At 42.5% G+C, this 20,696-nt stretch overlaps 1 protein-coding gene across 1 annotated transcript; it reads right to left on the minus strand.

Annotated features, from left to right (window-relative positions):
- Positions 1-5,149: 5,149 nt before the first annotated feature.
- On the minus strand, positions 5,150-12,534 carry gaa (alpha glucosidase). Its single transcript, XM_030735994.1, is given in 21 exon segments — positions 5,150-5,406; positions 5,544-5,697; positions 5,858-6,022; positions 6,549-6,647; positions 6,807-6,893; positions 6,895-6,949; positions 7,082-7,158; positions 7,160-7,231; positions 7,457-7,608; positions 7,780-7,913; positions 8,363-8,480; positions 8,567-8,651; positions 8,808-8,921; positions 9,023-9,133; positions 9,345-9,476; positions 9,846-9,964; positions 10,141-10,260; positions 10,365-10,461; positions 10,616-10,781; positions 11,007-11,158; positions 11,735-12,534. Coding segments are annotated over 20 exon segments (2,721 nt in total). The 5' UTR covers positions 12,254-12,534; the 3' UTR covers positions 5,150-5,406; positions 5,544-5,550.
- Between the last annotated feature and the right edge of the window lie 8,162 nt (positions 12,535-20,696).

Below are 20,696 nucleotides of genomic sequence, written 5' to 3' on the forward strand. Positions count from 1 at the left end.
ATCCCTGTCCCCGCCGTACTTGTTCAGCATTTCTGCGTGGAACATTTTTCTCAGCCTTGCACCTGCACTTCCAAACATATTAGCAGCTCCTACATACTGTACTAGTGTGTAACCAAGCATGTCCCACCTTTTGCAAACAACACACACACAAAGAGACTTGTGCAAACACACTTCACTCCATCAGTGTGAAATTCTGAGCAGTTATCGGAAGCCACAGATGACATCAATGCCAGCAATAAACTGAGATCAGCGTGTCACACCAAGTGTTTAACTTGTCTGCTTTGGAAAGAAAGCTTTGTGTGATGTTGAGCTCGATGTAACAGGGCTCTTTTGAAGCTTCAGCACGGTGTGCTGTGAAGGCTTTCTTCTCTGAAAAGGTTTAAAGAGGATCTTACTTTTCAGACTCAAAAAAAAAACTAAACTAAAGCCTTACTTTTTCCCTTTAGCGTCTCTTCATTCACATCAAAGAGCTGCAGAACTCGCTGATAACTTTTATTTCTCTTAACTGTGCCTGGATCTTTGGATCCAATGCACTGGGTAACCTTGTTCTCTTGTAGGCTGAACACCCAGACACATACTCCTCAGTCTATCTGAGGAATGTTCCCTGGTTTTTCCCTCAGAGGGCATGTTTACCTCTGCTTAATCAAGCAGCCACCCCACTTCCTGATGCCAGGCCCCAGACAGGAAGACTGCTGGCACGTTATCCAGACAAGACCACTAAGAAGTGGAAGTGTGGGTGTCTTTTTTTCGGTTAAAAAGTATCTGTGGTTTCTTGCAGATGTCAGTAATCTTAGGCTGTGATTATTTTTATTAGTGATATTTTAATAGTTTTGTTCTTTATTGTTTTTAAATTAACAAATTAATGACTTGTCCTCAAATCTCAAAAGGAGAAAAAAATGTCACAGTAACAACATCTCGTTCTGTTCGTGATGCTGAATTTAAAATTAGATTTAAACCAAATAAAAAACATCAAGTAGCCACAAAATTTTGATGTCTACACAACCATGAGTCAAATTCAGAGAGCTGCGCTTTTTTATGCCTGTTCTGAACTCTGACAAATATCTGGAGTTAAAAAAAGTACCGAACCTAAAAAAATGAATTAAACTCAGCATTTTTAAACAATAAGAACCATTTTTAAAAAAGCACGTAAACCTACCTGGAAACTAAGTGAAGCTAACTAAATCAATCCACTTACTGTGGCTCTCAACAATAATCAAGGTTTCCCTTGGACATTAGAAAATATTCAATAACTGAAAACAAAACAACAAAGTATTTGTGTTTGTTTACAACGTTGCTTTGCCCACTGTTCTTCTGTCCTGCAAAACCACACAATTAGACTACTTTTGAACACTGGCCTGCCACTAGGCAATTTACTGTACATACAGTCACCAGACACTTCATTAAGTACAGCTGTTCATTACTGTAAATGTCTAATAAGCCAAGCACATGGCAGCATTTAAGCACATAGACATGGTCAAGACAACTGGCTGAAGTTTAAACTGAGCATCAGATTGGAGAAGAAAGGTGATTTAAGTGATCTTGAAGATGGTATGGTTGTTGGCTGGTCTGAGTACTACACAATCTACACAAAGAGCTGATCTACTGGGATTTTCCAACACAGCCATCTCTGAGGTTTACAGAGAATGATCTAAAAGAGAAAATATCCAGTGAGCGGCAGTGAAAATGCCTTGCTGATGTCAGAGGAGAATGGAGAGACTGCTTCAAGCTCAGTGGAGGGCAACAGTAACTCAAATAACCACTTATTACAACCAAGCTATGCATCAAGAACATCTCTGAATGCACATCAAACACAGCAGATGGGCTACAGCAGAAGACCATGCTAGGTGCCATTCCTGTCAGCTAAGAACAGGAAACTGAAGCTACAATTCACAGAGGTTCAAAATTGGACAACAGAAGACTGGAAACCGTTGCCTGGTCTGATGAGTCTTGATTTGAATTTATTTCTGCTGCCATATTTGGATGTTAGGGTCAGATTTTGGCGTAAACAACATGAAATCATGGACCCATCCTTGATTGAATGGTTCAGGGTTGTGGTGGTGGTATAATGGTGTGGGTGATATCTTCCTGGCACTTTTTGGGCCATTTAGTACCAACTGAGCTTCACTTCAACACCATATCCTCCATGAGTATTGTTGAGGGCCATGTCCTTCCCATCTTCTGAGGGCTGCTTCCAACAGGATAACACACCATGTCACAAAGCTCAGATCATCTCAAAGTGGTTTCCTTAACATGACAATTAGTTCTCTGCACTCGAATGGTCTCCACAGTCACCAGATCTCTATCCAATAGAGCACCTTTGGGATATGGTGGAATGGGAGATTCCCATCATGGATGTGCAGCTGACTGATCTGTGTGATGCTATCATGTCACTATGGACCAAAATCTCTGAGGAATGTTTCCAGCATCTTGTTGAATCTGTGCCATGAAGAATTAAGGCAGGTCTGAAGGGGAAATGGGCTCCAAACCAGTAGCAAGGTGTAACTAATAAAGTGGCCCATGAGTGAATATACGTGCTTCAGACCAAACCATGCCAACTGATCATTTTCACATAATAACAGGGCTGGATCTTAAGAATGACACATGGTTTTTCAGTACTTTTGTGACGTCCCTACTGTCGTGCCACTATGCAGTGGTTATTTTGGTCTGTGTGTGATTACAGGGTGACCCGGGTCCGTTTCTCATTCAGACTGGCTGTTAAGGACAGCGTCCTCTCACTCTTTTCTTTCCCTTCATCTTTTATGCTTTCAACACCTCGACACACTCACACATTCCCTCTCCTCTCTGACCTTTCAGCGTTTTATCAAACAGCTCACATTCTCCGGACTGAAACACCATCCTCGCCTCAGCCTGGTCCACTGTGACCGACAGAATGCTTCACATTATTTGTAAACTTTTAACAGATCACCTGCCAGAAAGAGAGAGAAAGACTCTTGATATGAACGCGAAACTTTGCAGCACTGAAGTCGACTTCCACAATCTCAAATTCTCACCTTTGGGCTGCATTAATTAAGTTGTCACATTGTGACATATGAATGGAGGAGCCAGTACTTAACACTCCTTCCCATCTGCACTGTATGCCTGAGGCGGCTGAAAAAATACAAGGCACAGAAAGGAGGCTGAAAAAAGACTGTTATGAACTCAGTAAGTTATGAGGAAACTTTACAGGTGACTCAGTGGGAAACTTTGTTGACAGTTATACATGCAGCTTACTAAAGTGTTAACCAGTATTAACTTGTCTCATATAAGCTGTTTATATGAGAATGTTTCTGACTTGCAGTACAGAAAAGACAAAGATATAAGCAGCATTTTTCAATTTTATTTATTTATTTATTTTTTTTAAAAGGACAGAATTTAAGGGAAATTCGCTTAAAAAAAGTTTATCTTATTTAAATATCAAGTGATTTTATGTATCCATCTCATCTTGCAACATGTCTCTGACAGGTCCCACACAGGGAGCACTTTGAGAAAACTTAATCAAATTACGATACACGGAGAGACCATTCAGTTTAAGCAGCTCAAATGCGCACCCATGAAGGGCATGAATGCGTTTCTAACAACATGAAAGGGTGGTTGGAGGTGGTCTCTCCCCGTCCTGACTGTGGCGGGGCAGCCCGTGCATCAGCAGCAGCAGCTGAGGCGTGCCGTGATGTCCATCAGCTATCAATACAGCCGGTCCCGACAGGCAGCATCCGCCTGACAGGAGAGGGCGAGGATGGACAAGCTGTTACACACAGGCCTTTACGAGTATTTACCGGCGCTCTGTGGCCTGAGCCTCACTCTGTACCACCTTCAACATAAATATTTTACTTTAGCTCAGCTGAGCCATGGCCGAAATTCGACTGCTGGCTGGTGTCTTTTAACAGCGTCCGCGTTTTTACGTGCAACTTCAAAGTTGCCAGCAGCGGCAGCATGCTGCAACAAAAACACTACACGCTCGTAGCGGAGAAATGTGACCTCCTCGGCGTTTGGCACACACCTGTTCCAGCAGCAGAAATGAATGAATAACAAGTATTATGTAGAGAAACAGGGGGGCTAAGCAGCTGAGCTCTCACCGTCAGTCCCGCCGCAGGAGTCTACAGCCCACACCGGACAGCCATCACACCGGGCAGGCAGGGGCCGAGCTGTACGTACCGGCGTTGTCTCGACTCCTTTCTCCCAGATTCAGCCCAATTGTTAATAACTGTAGTCCTGTTTATATCCTTGTTTTCCGACAGGCACGCTACATGTCTGACTGCTGCGGTTAATACAACGAAAAAATTCCACTTCCGGTTCGAACTTTCAAAGTAAAGGCTCATGCTATACTGACAACGCGTGCGCTTTAATTTGTTGCTCAAACATTCTGCGCTTCCTACAACTACCTGATCATTTGCGTCCTGCTTGACTTCACAGCTCCCAGACCAATCCACAATTTTTTGCTGCTTCCGTTAAATCAAAGGTTTTTTTCTATAAGAAAAAACTGTTATTGCATATTTTAAATTGAAATCACTAAATGAAAGTTGGAGCATGGCAGCGCTTAAAAATACTAATGCATTTTACACCATCCGTAGTCGTCATCCGACTCAGCCTATCATTAAAAAGCTGAGCTTTTTCATCATTAGTGACGTTTTAAAGGTCACTGGCAAAGGCTTGAATGCAGTTGGTCAGAGGCTGCATCTTTACACACACACACACACACACAGCACTGCTGGCTTTACCTGTCAGTTATTTTTAGGCAATTTCCCACTACAAAAAATATGCTATGATATTAAAATATTGAGCATACATTTTGTTATTTTCAGATAGCCTCTTCCTACTCAAAATATAAAGAGTGCAGTAGTTTATATCCAATCACACACTAGTGGGTCCATGCAAGGTAAATAACTTTTATAGTGGGCATGTTCACTCTCATCCACCAAAACCAGATAATAAAACAGAGCGATATAACTAAAAGTCAAGCACTCATCTAGCCCTGAGTCAGTTACCTCACAACTGGTTTTAATCAGACTGTTAATTCAGAAGAGTGACAGAACACAAGTGCTGTCTACCAAACCATTTTTTATTTTTGTTTAGTATTTCAGAGAAAATAAATGTAAACAATTAAAAAAATACAAACAATTGCAAAAGTTATATAAAAAAATACATTTCAGTGTATCAATCTATTTTGATTGTAGCAGTAGCGAATGCAAACCAGGTATGTCATGATGGCTCGAACCAAATTCCTGGCAATTTAAAAGAATAGATGCAGCAGGTGTTACGGTGCACACTGAATCCCTGGTATGGCTGCAATGGTTGTGTCACTGCAGAAAACTACAGCTGATCTTTTAATGAAATTCAGTGCATCAGAGAACCCACTGGACTGTAAACACTTTTGACATGGGTAAGGCCAGACCAGTTCACCGTCCAAACCTATGAGAAAAGATAGAGAGGAGGACAAGGACGAGGAAAAAACATTTATTTGAGGCAAATAAATGTAAAGTGAGATGGACTGAGTGGTGCTCATATCTTGCTGCTTTGACATGCATCAAAAGTGACATAAAACTCACCTCAGTGTCAGTGCGATATGTAAAATCCCCTGACTTTCTCTCCATTTGCTAATACGTAGCGAGGCGGTGAAGGCACCCCGAAAACCTGCAGCCCTCCCAGCACCAGACTGTCCAGCTCCCCGTTCAGCTTGAGAGGGTCACTCACAATCTGAGACTGAAGCAGAGGTAGAGACATGTAAAAATACTTTTTAATGTGTATTTATTTGAGATATTTTTGCTCATTCACACTTTTGCATCAAGCAGTACATGCAGTACAATGCATAGCAATGTCTCTGCTGCTTTTCCATATGTAAATATAAATAATCTACACTTACCTGTCCGGCAGTGAAGATAACGTAGCAATAATTTTGCATTTCAAAAGTGTCAACGCTCTCCCCATCATCCCAGAACAAGTCGCCCCAGGCCCAGCCACCTGCTGACAGCGCCACAGTCAGAGAAGAAAGGGTTTGTGCGCGAGGCTGTGGTGTCAAAGCAGGCTCCTGCACAAGGAAAGGGAAAGATCAAAGAAAATATGATGTTAAGTTACAAAACAGTCTCTTTTCCTCCCAAGTGCCTCAACTAGTTTTAAACTTTAAGACTTCACTTAGGAAGCCGTGGACAGTAATAGGTCAACATTTGATCATACAGACTTTGTGGATGAAAAGTGGATTTTTTTTTCCCCCCATTAAACAAAATAATTCCTGCCAAGAAGTTGTACTGCTTATGAAGAAAAGCATCACAGTGTGAAGTGATGTACCGATAATGATTACAGTAAACTGCAATGTCTGAATGGATAATTATGCAGTAAATGGTGCATGCTGGTTGGTTGTTTTATACTGAACTTATATATGATTTAATTAGAAGCCCTTTTTTTCATCAGTTTCAATTTACATCAGCTTTTCCATCATCAAACGTGATTTTTAATTAACCAACCATCCACATTTTGTCTCCAAAATTCTTCCAAACAGTGTGAAGATCTGCAAACCAAGATGAATTATGGGAGTTTTCTGCAGAGCACACACCCACCTGCTGGGGAATGATGCGTCCCTCCCTCACATGAACATTGATGGTGTCCAGAGGAGCTTCCAGAAGCAGGTACTGACCTTTACTGTAGAAAGGCTGCCCCTTGAGAGGCCGAAACACAACAGACGGGTTGTAAATCCAGTACACACTAATGTAACATCCCTCTACAGGTCATACATGATTCACACGTGATTTAGCCTTTGAGGCTCACGTATTCCAGTGGTGCTGTAATAGACAGTTGTATATGATTGAGTGACTCACATTGTGCAGGCTGTACCAAGTGCCAGGGGGCAGGTATGCAGCCAGTTCTACAGCCCCTTGCTCTAAAACTGGACTAATAAGAAGTGAAACTCCCCCACAGGAACTGTTTATCTATGGTCTGACTGTTAGGGTCACTGGGAAACCTAAGAGTGATGGACACACAGGGAGCAGGAAAAGATGAAAAGTTAAGTGTGATGGCCTAAATGACTTTGTTTATGCAGTACAATAGAGGTCCAAAAAAGTAAGGGAAGAATAGCTATGAAGAGGACACGTACTCCATGAACAGAGGTCTGGCCACAGTTTCAGCAGAAGTGTGTGCATGATGGAAGAGTGTGTAGAGGAACGGGAGAAGGGGTGTAACGGAGGTTCAGCGCACTCCGCATAGCTGCCTGGGCCCTCTGCCTAAACACATAGGGCTCTTGAGGCTGTGGGACAAGACAAACAGACATGGAGAGTAGAGATAGAGTTTCCCCTATTCAATAATAGATGAAACAGATGGACCTCTCTACATGAACCGAGAGAAGAAAAACATGCAGGACGGACCTGTTCTTCATCACATAACCCCCTGACAGTTACTGTTACTAAAGAGTTTGCACATGTAACTGAATCAACAGAATATAACACAAACAGTATCAGCATCTGTGTCTCACAGCATTAGGCTTGTCATTATGGTTTCTCATAAATGGATAGAAGGCCCCAAGCTGCATCCAGCGAACGCACAACTCCTCAGTGGTGTTTCCTCCAAAGCCACATATGTCAGCTCCCACCAGAGGGACCCCAAACAGGCTGAACTGCAGGATCGCTGGAGGGGACAGGTGCAAAAGGTCAATCTAAAATCTATCTACTGTCAAGCTGTGGCAACTTCAAAAAAAACATTAAGAATCTGCTGGTTTTTGGTTGAATATTCTATGCAAGATGAAACAATCTCAAAAAGAAAGTTCATGTGACCTTTCAGAAATGGCATCTTTCTCACCAGGAATGGAGAATCTGAGCTGCTCCCAGTCACTCCTGACATCTCCTGTCCACACTGCAGAGAAGCGTCCGATGCCGGGATAAGAGGAGCGAGACAGGACAAAGGGTCTCTTCCTCCGTACCTTCAGCAGAGCACTGAGGACGGCAACCGAACCCAGGATAAAAAACACAGCACAAAGAACAACTGCATGTACATATAATCTGTGTGGTAACATTGGGCACCAACACCCTCAATTCAAAAGCTGGATCTGACATAACCTCACAGGAAGTCTGCGTGTTTTCCAAAAATTGAAACCAACCAAGAGTTAATTTCAGTTTCACTGATGTTAATATGACTGTTACACAAGCACTACGCATTCTTGACCTACTTTCAGAAGTTATATGACCAGGTGTTAAAAACATTTGACTTCTGTCATTTCATGTCAAAAAATTGACTTTTGTTTGTTTGCAGTCAAATCACTGTTACACAAAATGCTACAGGAAATGATCATTTTTGGTAAGTGTTACTATACATTTAGTACTCATTCTTCTACCCACAATAAACATCTAACTGTGCACTGTGTCCAATCACCGCCTGGCCCAACCTGTGCGTTGCATAAGCTTCTGTCAGTCCGTAAAGATTGTGCAGGTTGTAGTGAACTGATATCTTCTGCTGAGCCGACATGCAAAGCGTTCCTGAGTTCAACTGTCCTCCAACAACACCTGTGTGTGCAACATTCAGAGAGTTTTGTATAAAAACATACCATCTTAATAAACATAAAATCATATATATTATGCAGTACACTTACTGGGTGTGTATGGTGGGTTCTCAAGATCACTGTCAGGACAGCCCTCCACTGAGCCCTGCACAAAACTGGCTGGTTCATTCATATCCTGTGGAAGAAAAAAAAAAAGAAAGAAAAACTTTTTAAAAATTGATAGGGCATAATAAATGACCACATGTCCACAAAGGCATGCACACTATTTATGAACTTTAACCCTTTCCATTAGATTTAAGAAACACATGTATGTGTGTGTACAGATACTCACAATCCACAGACCATCCACAGGAACTTTAGAGTGAAAATCTCTGATGCTGTCTTCCCACCACTTTCTGGTCTCTGGGTTGGTGAAGTCAGGGAAGGCTGTTGGGCCAGGCCAAACCTATATACACAGAATGTGACAACCGCACATTGCCATATAAAAAAATGCTACACACATACTGTGCACAGCTCACACATCCCCAGAAAAAAAGGAGATCTAACCTTCCCTATCAGGATGTGTCCTGTAGCGTTTTTGATAAAAACATCTCTTTTAAGTCCATCATCAAAGGGTGGGTAAGTTCCAGGGGGGCTGGTGCTGCTGATCCCCGGGTCCTGAAACATAAAGCATGAGTCCCAGTTGCAAGTGAAGACATTTTTTGCTGCCCTCTACTGGAAAAATATGGTTACTACCTGCTTTTAGTACTACTGCAAACAAGCAAAAATGTTTAGTTTGCATTGACTTGAAATACAAATGTACAGATGTCGTGTTAGTTAAATCAGGGTTAACAGTTTGTCAGGTCTATTAAACAAAAAGTTGTCACACCAGAATAAGGATGTACTTCATGCCTCTCTTGTGAAACTCCTCCACCATCTCTGGTAGATCCCCAAACCGCCAGGGGTCAAAGGTGAACACCCTTCGCTTATTTGCATAATCCAGGTCATTCCACTGTACATCCTGTTAATGAAAAAGGTTAAATACTTTCAGGAACATACCAGTTTTATGAGGACTATCACTATAATTTGTTACTGGGTTATTCCACTGTAAAATCAGTGAGTGACTTAGACTTATGAGGATCTTTTTGCTCAGTTACACAGTTTGGTACATCAAGCCACCTCATACACAATATAAGTAATTAAAAGAAAAAGAAGCAAACTACAAAACATGAAAACTCTTCAGTTTTCAATTCATTGTCATTAGGGTTATTGTTATGTTTGGATTGGTAATCAATTTAAAATTAAATTTGTACCACTAGGGTGCAAAAAAGTCAAAGGTTTAAATACTATTGTACAAAGCAAATGGGAAACTCTTCCGTGAGTTTCATACCATGGGAAAGTTTTCACTGTGCATACGTTGTGCAACCTTCCGGGTTGTATTACTGGTCGTGTAACCCCAGCGGCACAGATGAAATCCCAGAGACCAATAAGGAGGCATCATTGGATAGCCTGGGGACAGAAAGATGATAACTCAGAAACACATAAATGTATTCCCTCAGGGCTCCATCAAATGTACACACACTGACAGGTTTTTACATATTTACCACTTTCAAACTACACATATCTTGTGCTAAGTATACACTGCCTATTGCTGATACTATGTTAGCAAATGTAAGTCTACATACCAATGTTCTGAAGATACTGTCGTATAACACTTTGAGGGTCAGGACCCAAGAAAACATACAGATCCAGGATTCCACCAGTGGACACCCAGGTGAGAGCAGGGGTCGGCTGCAGCATCACCTCTGCAGAGACATTTGGGAAGACAGTTAAAAGCAGCCTCAGATGCTAGAACCTGTTCTATGCAAAGTGAATGAAATGTGGGATGCTGGATCAGAGAGATCAGTACCAATTGCATTGCTATTGAGAAGGAAAGCTCCATGTGCTAAGCCATCCTCTTCCTGTACTATGTAAAATGGGTGGGAGCCATAGAGGTTAGCATCAGCCTGTAGAGGAAGTGTCAACAGGATAAAGGAAGCTGAATACCAAGACATTAGATATTAATAGTCCAAGCCCAAATAGTTTGAGTATCTGTCCAGTAGGGGGCGCTCCTAACCTTTGAGCTTGATGATCATTATTGAACCACTGAAATAGACTCACATGAGGTGCCATGTCTCTGTTCCAGAGAGTCAGGGAAGTCCAGTTGAGGTCCAAGAGGAGAGCGGTGTAATGCTCCCCAAGACCAGACACAAGGGAAGAGGCCAGTGTGGTGGACAGCTGCAGGTACTGGTCAGCAAACAGCAGAGGAGCAACAGTGGTGTTCATACTAAACACGCAAAACATGTAAAAACAAAAAGTGAGTAAGTCAGTGGTATAACTCGTGGAAAAAACTATATCTTCACAGTAAAGATAAAAACAGGTCAACAATGGAACAAATGTGAACAAGCTGACTAAATAAGAGTAAGGCATTGACAGATATTATGATACTATGATTAGGCTCACTATATAATAATGTATCCTCAATACAATAAAACTGAACAGAACTACTCACATCACCCTCCCATTGGATTTTCGTCGCACTATAAAGCCAAATGGGTCAGACTGGTATTCAGTGATGTAGAGGGCACTCTGTGTTTTGGCTTTGCTCTGAGGAACGCCACCTGGGAGATTAACTTCATACCGCTGAGATGATGGGTCCCTTAACTTGACAGAAAACAAATTGGAGCCACTGCAGGTAAGGTGCAGTACGTAAAACTAAGTTGAATGATTTTTTTTTTTATTAAATTATGCAAATAAGAGTTTGCTCGTGTTATTGTGCTTGCTGTTATTTTGGTAAAATGTGACTTGTGGGACCTAAACTGTTTATCAGTCTCTGGAGTAGGAGAAAAGGTTTTAGAATCACAGATTTAAGGATAAATAAATGAAAGTTGTACTTGCATTAGTATACCATCTGTAAAATAAAACCCAATAAGACAGATTAACCAATTTCCAATTAACAGGCCAAATATCAACTCATACATTTCTGACAAAAACAAGCTTGGGATGACTTACTTGTGCACCTACTTATATTACTGGAAAAGTCAGCATAAAAACTAATTCCAAGGTCCATCCTTCCTTATTTCAAGAGAAACATACTTTTATAGTATAGTTCTGTTGAACTATTTCACACACAAAAATAAAATGAAAAAAATACTATCCTGTATGCTACTAACTGAACTGGACTGTATTTTCTTTATCACATATTTATGGTGGCTTTTTTTTTTAGGGCGCAATACTCACAGTGAGGTGGAAACAGCCTGCTGTCTCTTCTATGACATCTAGTCTCAGAGTGGAAATATCTTTGGGGAGATAAGAGGGGATGGCCCGAGTCAGGTTAGCAGCCTGACCCCGAGGGGTAGGTGTGAGGGGGCCCATTTTATAGCCCGGGTACACACGGGGGTAAAAGCACCAGGGTGGTCCTGCAAAGTCAGGCAGAGGGGCGTAGCAGCATCCCCTCTCCTCACACTCGCTCTGGCTGAGCAGCTTGTCCCTGCCACAGTCAAACCGACTCTCAGGGGCCATGGTGCATTCACTGCCTCTGGAAATATTACTTTTCTGGGATCTTATAGGGTGTATATCCCTCGTTGAATTGTTCTGTGGCTTTGCGGGATTGTAAACAAGCCGTCCATGTGCTCTGGTCTCATGTCGTTTAACCTGTCCGGCTTCACCGTTGGACAAGAGGCTGATGAAAAAACTGGCTAATAAAGAAAGTGCTAAGGGGAGCACGGCTACAGTGAAGCGAGACAGCAGACTCATCATGTACTGCTGAGTCAAAGGATGCTAGACTGCGCTCGTATCATGAAAATATTCAGTGATAGAGTCCGTAGTATTTTTTGTAGCTAGCAGTCCCAGTCCACTGTCGAGCAGTTATCTGTTCCCTCAAGCGAAATTATCAGCAGTGGCAGAAAATGAGCACACTTGCAGGGTTGCGAGACATAAATGACGATGTCTAGAATGAAATAAGTTAACCATTAATAGCAAATATACGCTTGGCGAAGACGTAGCATGTACATCCATGCTAGCAGAAGGCTAACTTTTAAAACTAGGGCAAGCATACTGGGACAAAAGTAATCAAAACAACCACAATACATTTTCTCCCTTAGAATTTAGGTAAGAATGAAAGAAAACACAATTTAATTTAATTCAGTAAAATAATTAAATGAAGAAAAAAACAAAAGCTAAACAAAAGTTTTCATAAATCCTATATTTGTTAAAAGTGAGATCTGTTTTGATATCTTACAAACTGATTGTATTTTGTTCCAGATTTTAAGAGTGGTTTTTTTTTCCAAATTGTCATTTCTTTTGCGGGGGCATCTGAGAAGGGTAATGTTTGAAGTGGCTCTGAGCACATGCTTTCCTCTATTTCCTCTATTTCGAGCCATCGAGTGTCTGTATTAAGCTGTGCAGCCCAGTAGTAATATTTTAAGTTTGGGAGTTTAAGGCCCCCATTGGTTTTAGATAGCTGCAGGGTTTTTAGTCTAATTCTAGGTCACTTTTTTTGCAAAATGAATCCAGACAACATTTTATCTAAGTTATCAAAGGTATGTTTGGGGATCACCACTGGCAGCATCTGGAATAAATAAAGTAGTCTTGGTAAGTGTGGGAGCCATATTATTTTTCTTTCCCGATTATTTACTCTGTTGTGCTGCTAGGTGTGGGCGTGGCTACTTTTGATTTGTGGGTGGCACCTCGAGGTGTGGTGACGGTGGTACTAATTTGAGTGCTTGCAGGTGCACAGTAGAGCTGGATCTTGTGCGGGGTGAAAGTGAGTGATTAACTTTTCTGTTGACCGTTTAACACCTTTGTTGGAAATGCCATTGCACGGTGATGTGAAATGCAATCAACAAAAGTAAGTGTTTGCTTTCTTAAAACTGTGAGATTGAGCAATAAAGTCTGTAATGAATGATAAGAAAGAACGCGTCTTCAGTATACACTCACGTCTTAGCCTGCTGCGGCGTTTGGTAAAAGGTTGGATAATATACGCCGCAATATTTTGTCAACAGAAGTTGTGTGGTTGTTTGTGTTGAATGTTGAATATGGGTTTTAAATGTATTGCTGGTATTGTTCGGATGACTGAGCTCGCGTTGTACAAGATAGCCGTGTAAACGTAAAAGCCCATTCATTCACAAATTGTCTGTTATGATACTGTCTCAGGTGCCTTTATTGATTTTACCGCTTGTTTATAAGCTTATGGATTTGATAAGATAAGATAGTGTTTATTCGTCACATGCACAGTTATACACAGTACAATGCACAGTGAAATGTATTTTGTACCTGCAACCATATATACACACACATAAATAAGAAGAATAAAAATAAGTAATTCACACTATACACTATACTCTATATACTATACACACTTTTACGTGGAATTATAGCTTATAAATTATAATATTTACATTGTGCAATAATAGTCCAGTTAGGGCTCAGAGTTGAGCAGACGGATGGCTTGTGGGTAAAAACTCTTCTTCAACCTTTCAGTCTTAGTCCTCAGGCAGCGGTAACGCCGGCCTGATGGGAGCAGGGAGAAGAGAGAGTGTCCGGGGTCGCTGGGCTGTTTTAGGATCTTCATGGCCCTCAGCCTGCACTGCTTGGTGTAAATGTCCTGCAGGTTGGGGAGGGTGGTTCTGACGGTCCTTTCAGCTGAACGAACCACCCTTTTTAGGGCCATGAAGTCCTGCTTGGTGCAGTTTCCCATCCAGGTGGTGATGCTCCCACACACGATGCTCTCGATGGTGCAGGTGTAAAAGTTCCTGAGCACCTTGAGTGGGAGCTTGAAGTCTCTCAGCCGCCTGAGGAGGTAGAGACGCTGTCTGGCCTTCTTCACAGTGATGTTTATGTGATGAGTCCAGGACAGGTCTTGTGAGATGGTCACTCCCAGGTATTTGAAAGTGTCCACTCTTTCCACCTCAGCACCACTGATGACAAGTGGATGGTAGTCCCTCTGCTGCTTCCTGCTGAAGTCCACGATCAGTTCCTTCGTTTTGCTGACGTTGAGCAGGAGGTGGTTCTCCTGGCACCAGTTCTCCAGGCGGGAGACCTCTCTCCTGTAGGCTGTCTCTTAGAGACCAGCCTGGAGGGAACTATGGTGTTGAATGCTGAGCTGTAATCTACAAACAGCACTCTCGCATAGGGTCTTGTGGAGGAGGAAGGATATGGCGTCATCTGTGGATCTGTCTGGCCGGTATGCAAACTGTAGTGGGTCGAGGGTGGTGGGCAGTGAGGAGGTGATGAATGTCTTGATGAGTCTCTCAAATCACTTCATCACCACTGAGGTGAGCGCTATGGGCCTGAAGTCATTGGGGCTGCTGGGGTGTGGTTTCTTTGGGACAGGGACTATGATGGACTTTTTAAAGCAGGTGGGAATCACACACAGTTTCAGTGAGAGGTTGAATATCAGTGTAAACACAGGTGCCAGCTGGTCAGCGCAGGTCTTAAGGACACGTCCACTAATACCGTCTGGTCCAGCCGCTTTCCTGGTGTTTACACGTCTAAACGCCCTCCTCAGGTCGCGCTCCGTCACAGTGAGTGTCTCCGCCCCTCCAGCCGGGAGCGCAGCGGGCTGTCGGCTTCCCGACTCGAAGCGCGCAAAGAAGTTGTTGAGTTCATCAGCCAGAGAAGCGTCGGCACTCACTGGGGGTGTGTGTGGTGCTTTGTAGTCCGTGATGGTGCGTAGTCCCTGCCACAGTCCCCTGGAGTCAGACTGTTGTAGTTGCTGTTCCAGTCTGCGGCCGTAGCGATGTTTAGCCTCTTTCACCGCTTTGCGGACGTTGTATGATGCAGCCTTGTAGTCCTCCATGTTCCCAGAGGTGAGGCCGGAGTTGTAGGCAACGGTGCGGGACCTCAGGGCGTCGCGGACAGATTTATCCACCCACGGCTTCTGGTTGGGAAAAGTCCTGATGGTCCTCCTAAGTGAAGTGTCATCAACAACTTTCCCAATAAATCCCACAACAGTTTCCGTAAACTCCTCGATGTCTCCGCCCGCGCTTCTGCGAAACATGTCCCAGTCGGTTGAATCCAACGCACCCTGCAGAGCGGCCTCTGTTTGATCAGACCACCGTGTCACTTCTCTCACAGCAGGGGGTTCCTGCCTGAGCCGTTGTTTGTATTTCGGCATGAGAAGGACAAAGAAGGACAGATTGTCACTTAAGTGACCGTATTCCCCTGCTAGGTTTAGCGGTACATTCACATAAGGTGAGTGTGCTGTTTTGTTTGTTTGGTACTTTTTGAAAGCGTTTTTGTTCGTGTGTCAAGCGGCTGAAGCCTTGCGCTTGGGAGTACCGCCGTAGTTCTGGCTCTAGACAGTTTGTCTGGTTCAAGACTATCGGTATGGAGGTACATAAATACCCACCGCTAGTACGCACAGAAGACTAGGGTTGAGTTTAGCTTAGTCCATTGGATAGTTTTAATGGGGGAATAAATGACAATTGTGGTGTTTTAGAATGAGGTGCTGTGAACTGGATAAAAGTATCAAATAATTGTGATAATTGGATTATTCTGTGGCTGGAATGGAGTTAAACGATATCAAGTTGAATGTTGTGAATGAAACAGAGGAAAAAAGGCAAATTAAACTTACACATAAAGCCTTTGAACATAAATTAGACTCCAAGAGCAACGTCAGACAAAGGTGAAAAAGAGATAAAAGGTCTAATTAAAGAAATTAAAGATTTAATGCAGAGTACTGATAATGCTGGAAAGGTGCAATCAACCTATTAGGGAGATAGGGAGTGTAGCCAATCGCTCCAAATCTTTTTTTAATGACTTGGAGTAGTTTATTTGTTTCATAAAGGTCATATAAGGATTGAGGTATATGGATACCAAGATATCTGATACCATCCTTGGGCCACTTGAATCCACTCTGTGATTTTGTTGTATCTGAGATTGTGCAGTTTACATCCATAGTCTGTTTTTTCTATATTTACCTTGTAGCCTGAGTAGAATCCATATTGTGAGATGAGCTCTTTTAGGTGGGGGATTGTTGATGTAGGTTGTGTTAAATACAATAGTACATCATCAGCATATGAGATTTTGTGTACTTCCTTATTACTGTACCTTTTAATATTAACAGCATCTCTAATGAGTTGGGCTAGTGGTTTGATATTAATGGCAAACAGAAGGGGTGAGAGTGAGCACCCCTGTCTGCACCCCCGTTCTAATGGAAATCTATCAGACCTATAGCCGTTGACTTTGACCGCTGCCTGTGGAGAGGAGTAAAGTGTTTCTACCCAGTCAACAAAGTGTGGGCCAAATCCAAGATGTTCTATTGTATGGAATAGATATTTCCATGATACTCTGTCAAACGCCTTTTGGGCATCTAAGGATATGATTGCTGATTCAATCTTTCTTTCTTTTTGAGCAGTTATTATGTTCAGTCAGCGCCTTAGGTTATCAGCATAATATCTCCCTGTGATAAATCCCGTCTGATCAGGGTGTATGATTTGGGTGATACAGGGGTTGGACAATGAAACTGAAACACCTGGTTTTAGACCACAATAATTTATTAGTATGGTGTAGGGCCTCCTTTTGCGGCCAGTACAGCATCAATTCGTCTTGGAAATGACATATACAAGTCCTGCACAGTGGTCAGAGGGATTTTAAGCCATTCTTCTTGCAGGATAGTGGCCAGGTCACGACATGATGCTGGTGGAGGAAAACGTTTCCTGACTCGCTCCTCCAAAACACCCCAAAGTGGCTCAATAATATTTAGATCTGGTGACTGTGCAGGCCATGGGAGATCTTCAACTTCACTTTCATGTTCATCAAACCAATCTTTCACCAGTCTTGCTGTGTGTATTGGTGCATTGTCATCCTGATACACAGCACTGCCTTCAGGGTACAATGTTTGAACCACTGGATGCACATGGTCCTCCAGAATGGTTCGGTAGTCCTTGGCAGTGATGCGCCTATCTAGCACAAGTATTGGGCCAAGGGAATGCCATGATATGGCAGCCCAAACCATCACTGATCCACCCCCATGCTTCACTCTGGGCATGCAACAGTCTGGGTGGTACGCTTCTTTGGGGCTTCTCCAAACCGTAACTCTTCCGGATGTGGGGAAAACAGCAAAGGTGGACTCATCAGAGAATAATACATGTTTCACATTGTCCACAGCCCAAGATTTGCGCTCCTTGCACCATTGAAACCGATGTTTGGCATTGGCACGAGTGACCAAAGGTTTGGCTATAGGGGCACCTGGGTGGCTTAGTGGTGAAGCCGGCGACCACATACACACGCCGCGTTGCGGCGCGGGTTCGCGTCCCGGCCCGGCACCGATTTGCCCGCGTGTCTTCCCCTGTATCTTTCCCCATTTCCTGTCTCTCTCCACTGTCACAAAAAGCCGCTGTGGCCAAAAATGAAAAACAAAAAAAAAAAAAAAAAAAAGGTTTGGCTATAGCAGCCCGGCCGTGTATATTGACCCTGTGGAGCTCCCGACGGACAGTTTTGGTGGAGACAGGAGAGTTGAGGTGATTTGGGCAGCCGTGGTTTTGTTTTTTGGATACAATCTGGGTTAGCACCCGAACATCCCTTTCAGACAGCTTCCTCTTGCGTCCACAGTTAATCCTGTTGGATGTGGTTCGTCCTTCTTGGTGGTATGCTGACATTACCCTGGATACCGTGGCTCTTGATACATCACAAAGACTTGCTGTCTTGGTCACAGATGCGCCAGCAAGACGTGCACCAACAATTTGTCCTCTTTTGAACTCTGGTATGTCACCCATAATGCTGTGTGCATTGCAATATTTTGAGCAAAACTGTGCTCTTACCCTGCTAATTGGACCTTCACACTCTGCTCTTACTGGTGCAATGTGCAATTAATAAAGATTGGCCACCTGGCTGGTCCAATTTAGCCACGAAACCTCCCACACTAAAATGACAGGTGTTTCAGTTTCATTGTCCAACCCCTGTATATTTATTAAGTCGGCTTGCTAAGATTGTTGTGAGTATGCATAGGTCTGTATTCAGTAGTGATACTGGTCTGTAGGACTGGTAGTCAGTGGGGTCCTTACCCTCTTTGTCTATTACTACTATAGTGGCCTCTGTCCAAGATGCTGCCATAGTTTTGGATTCTAGAGCATGATGATATGTTTTTAATAGTAGGGGAGCCAGAAGGTCCATAAAAGTTTTATAAAATTCGTTAACACATCCATCTGGGCCTAGGCTTTTATTGTTCTTAAGTGGCTTAATCGCCTGCTTGACCTCCCACTCAATTGGTTGATCTAACTTTAAAGCTGCTTCTTCTGTCAATTGCCTCAATTTTATGTTACTTAAAAAGTCCGTGAGTTCTTGGTCATCAGTGCAAGTATCGGTATTCTTATATAATAATCTGTAAAATTTTGCAAAGGACTCTGCTATTTGGCCATGTTTTGTCACAGTGGTCTCTTGGAATTTTATTTTATGAACCATGTTAGAGGATTGTTTCCTCAATTTGAGTGCTAGTAATCTATTTGCCTTCTGGCCATATTCATAATATTTTTGGTTAGTGAATCTCAGGTTGCCCTCCACTTTATCTGATAGTAGACTGTTTAGTTGTCTGTGAGTTGCGTTTAAGTCCTTCATGATGATGGCTGAAGCGTGTTGTTTAAATTCTAATTCCTTAATTTTGTTCTCTAAATCTTGTTGTGTACTGTTTTTTCCTTGCAGATGTGAAAGAAATAATGTAGCCCCAAAGAAATGCTTTGGCGCAATCCCATATTATCAGAGGTTTTGTTTCTGCAGATATATTAGTTTCTAAATATGTCTTTAACTCTTCTGTAACCAGTGCAATGAATGCTTTGTCACTGAGCAAGGATGTATTGAGCCTCCATTGCTTGGATGTTGGCCTGTGTCCCATGTCCCATTTTAATAAGACAGGTGCATGGTCAGAGATAGTAATAGGCAATATCTCTATATCCATTATTCTATGTAATTCTGACTTTGGAGTAAAGAAATAATCAATCCTAGAATAGGATGCATGCCTGCTTGAGTAGAAAGGAAACCTGGGAAACCTGCTTCTCCATATATCTACAAGTCCTCTCTGTCGTGTAGAGGGTGTGTTGGGCAGAGCTGGACCCAGACGCAGGACTCCGGATAACAACGTGGTATAAAAGGTGTTTGTTTGGGAGACAAAAGACACAAAAATACAGAAACCTTCTGGCATTAGACGAGGAGCAAAATACAAGGAAGGCAGGAACACACTAGGCACAACAACATCTACGCGACAACAGGCAGAGAAAACACAGGACTTAAATACACAGAAGGGCTGATGAGGGCAGAGGAAACAGGTGGGACCACAGGTGATGCTGATTACCTAGAATGGGGGAAGCAAAACTGAAGACAACAGACATGGACCAGACAACTATCAAAGTAAAACAGGAAGACAGAAGAGGGAGATAAAGACGCAGACTTGTCACAACACTGGGAACAAAACTCCATAAGAAACACAGGAGGTCAGAGTAAATACAAGACAAAACAGACAAAAGACCATACAAGATACAGGGGAGACGGGGACAAAGGGAACCAGAACATCAAAACACACTGGGGACTGAAACTCAGGAAAAATAAAACTTAACACAAAACGCTGGGCAGACGGCCCAGGACATGACACTGTCTCTATAGGCTGATATTTAAGCATCTTACACATTCTAGAAATTGGAGTTTTTGGAGCAGGCAATCGGTCCATCATCTGTGAGAGAACACAATTGAAATCCCCACCCAGCAACAACAGCCTGCTGCTGTATTTTAATATTACATTAAATAGTGCAACAACACCCCGGTGCTGTATTTTAATATTACATTAAATAGTGACTTAATAAATCCAGGAGCCGTCTGTGTTGGGTGCATATACATTGATAAGTGACACTTCTATACCATCAATTGTTCCATTAACTAATACTTATCTCCCCTCTGTGTCTCTATGTAGCAATGTTTGTATGAAGTTTGTCTGCTTGTGCACAAGTGTGGCAATGCCCTTCTTTGATGAGTAAAAAGCCTTGTCTGCCCAAGATTTTTATTTTTTTTTATTTTTCATGTTCTGTCTGATAAATGGGTTTCTTGCAGAAATGCTATGACAGTTAATTTGTCTTAATTGATTCAATATTTTCTTCTTTTTGACCGGATTGTGTAGCCCTTTTACATTATACATTACATTATATATATTAGCAGATCACCCATTATCTCTATGTAAGTTATGTTCTGACATCTCAGAATATATCAAATTATGTCA

This window comes from Archocentrus centrarchus, chromosome 8 (assembly GCF_007364275.1).
Source record: "Archocentrus centrarchus isolate MPI-CPG fArcCen1 chromosome 8, fArcCen1, whole genome shotgun sequence".
In the NCBI taxonomy this organism is placed as follows: Eukaryota; Metazoa; Chordata; class Actinopteri; order Cichliformes; family Cichlidae; genus Archocentrus; species Archocentrus centrarchus.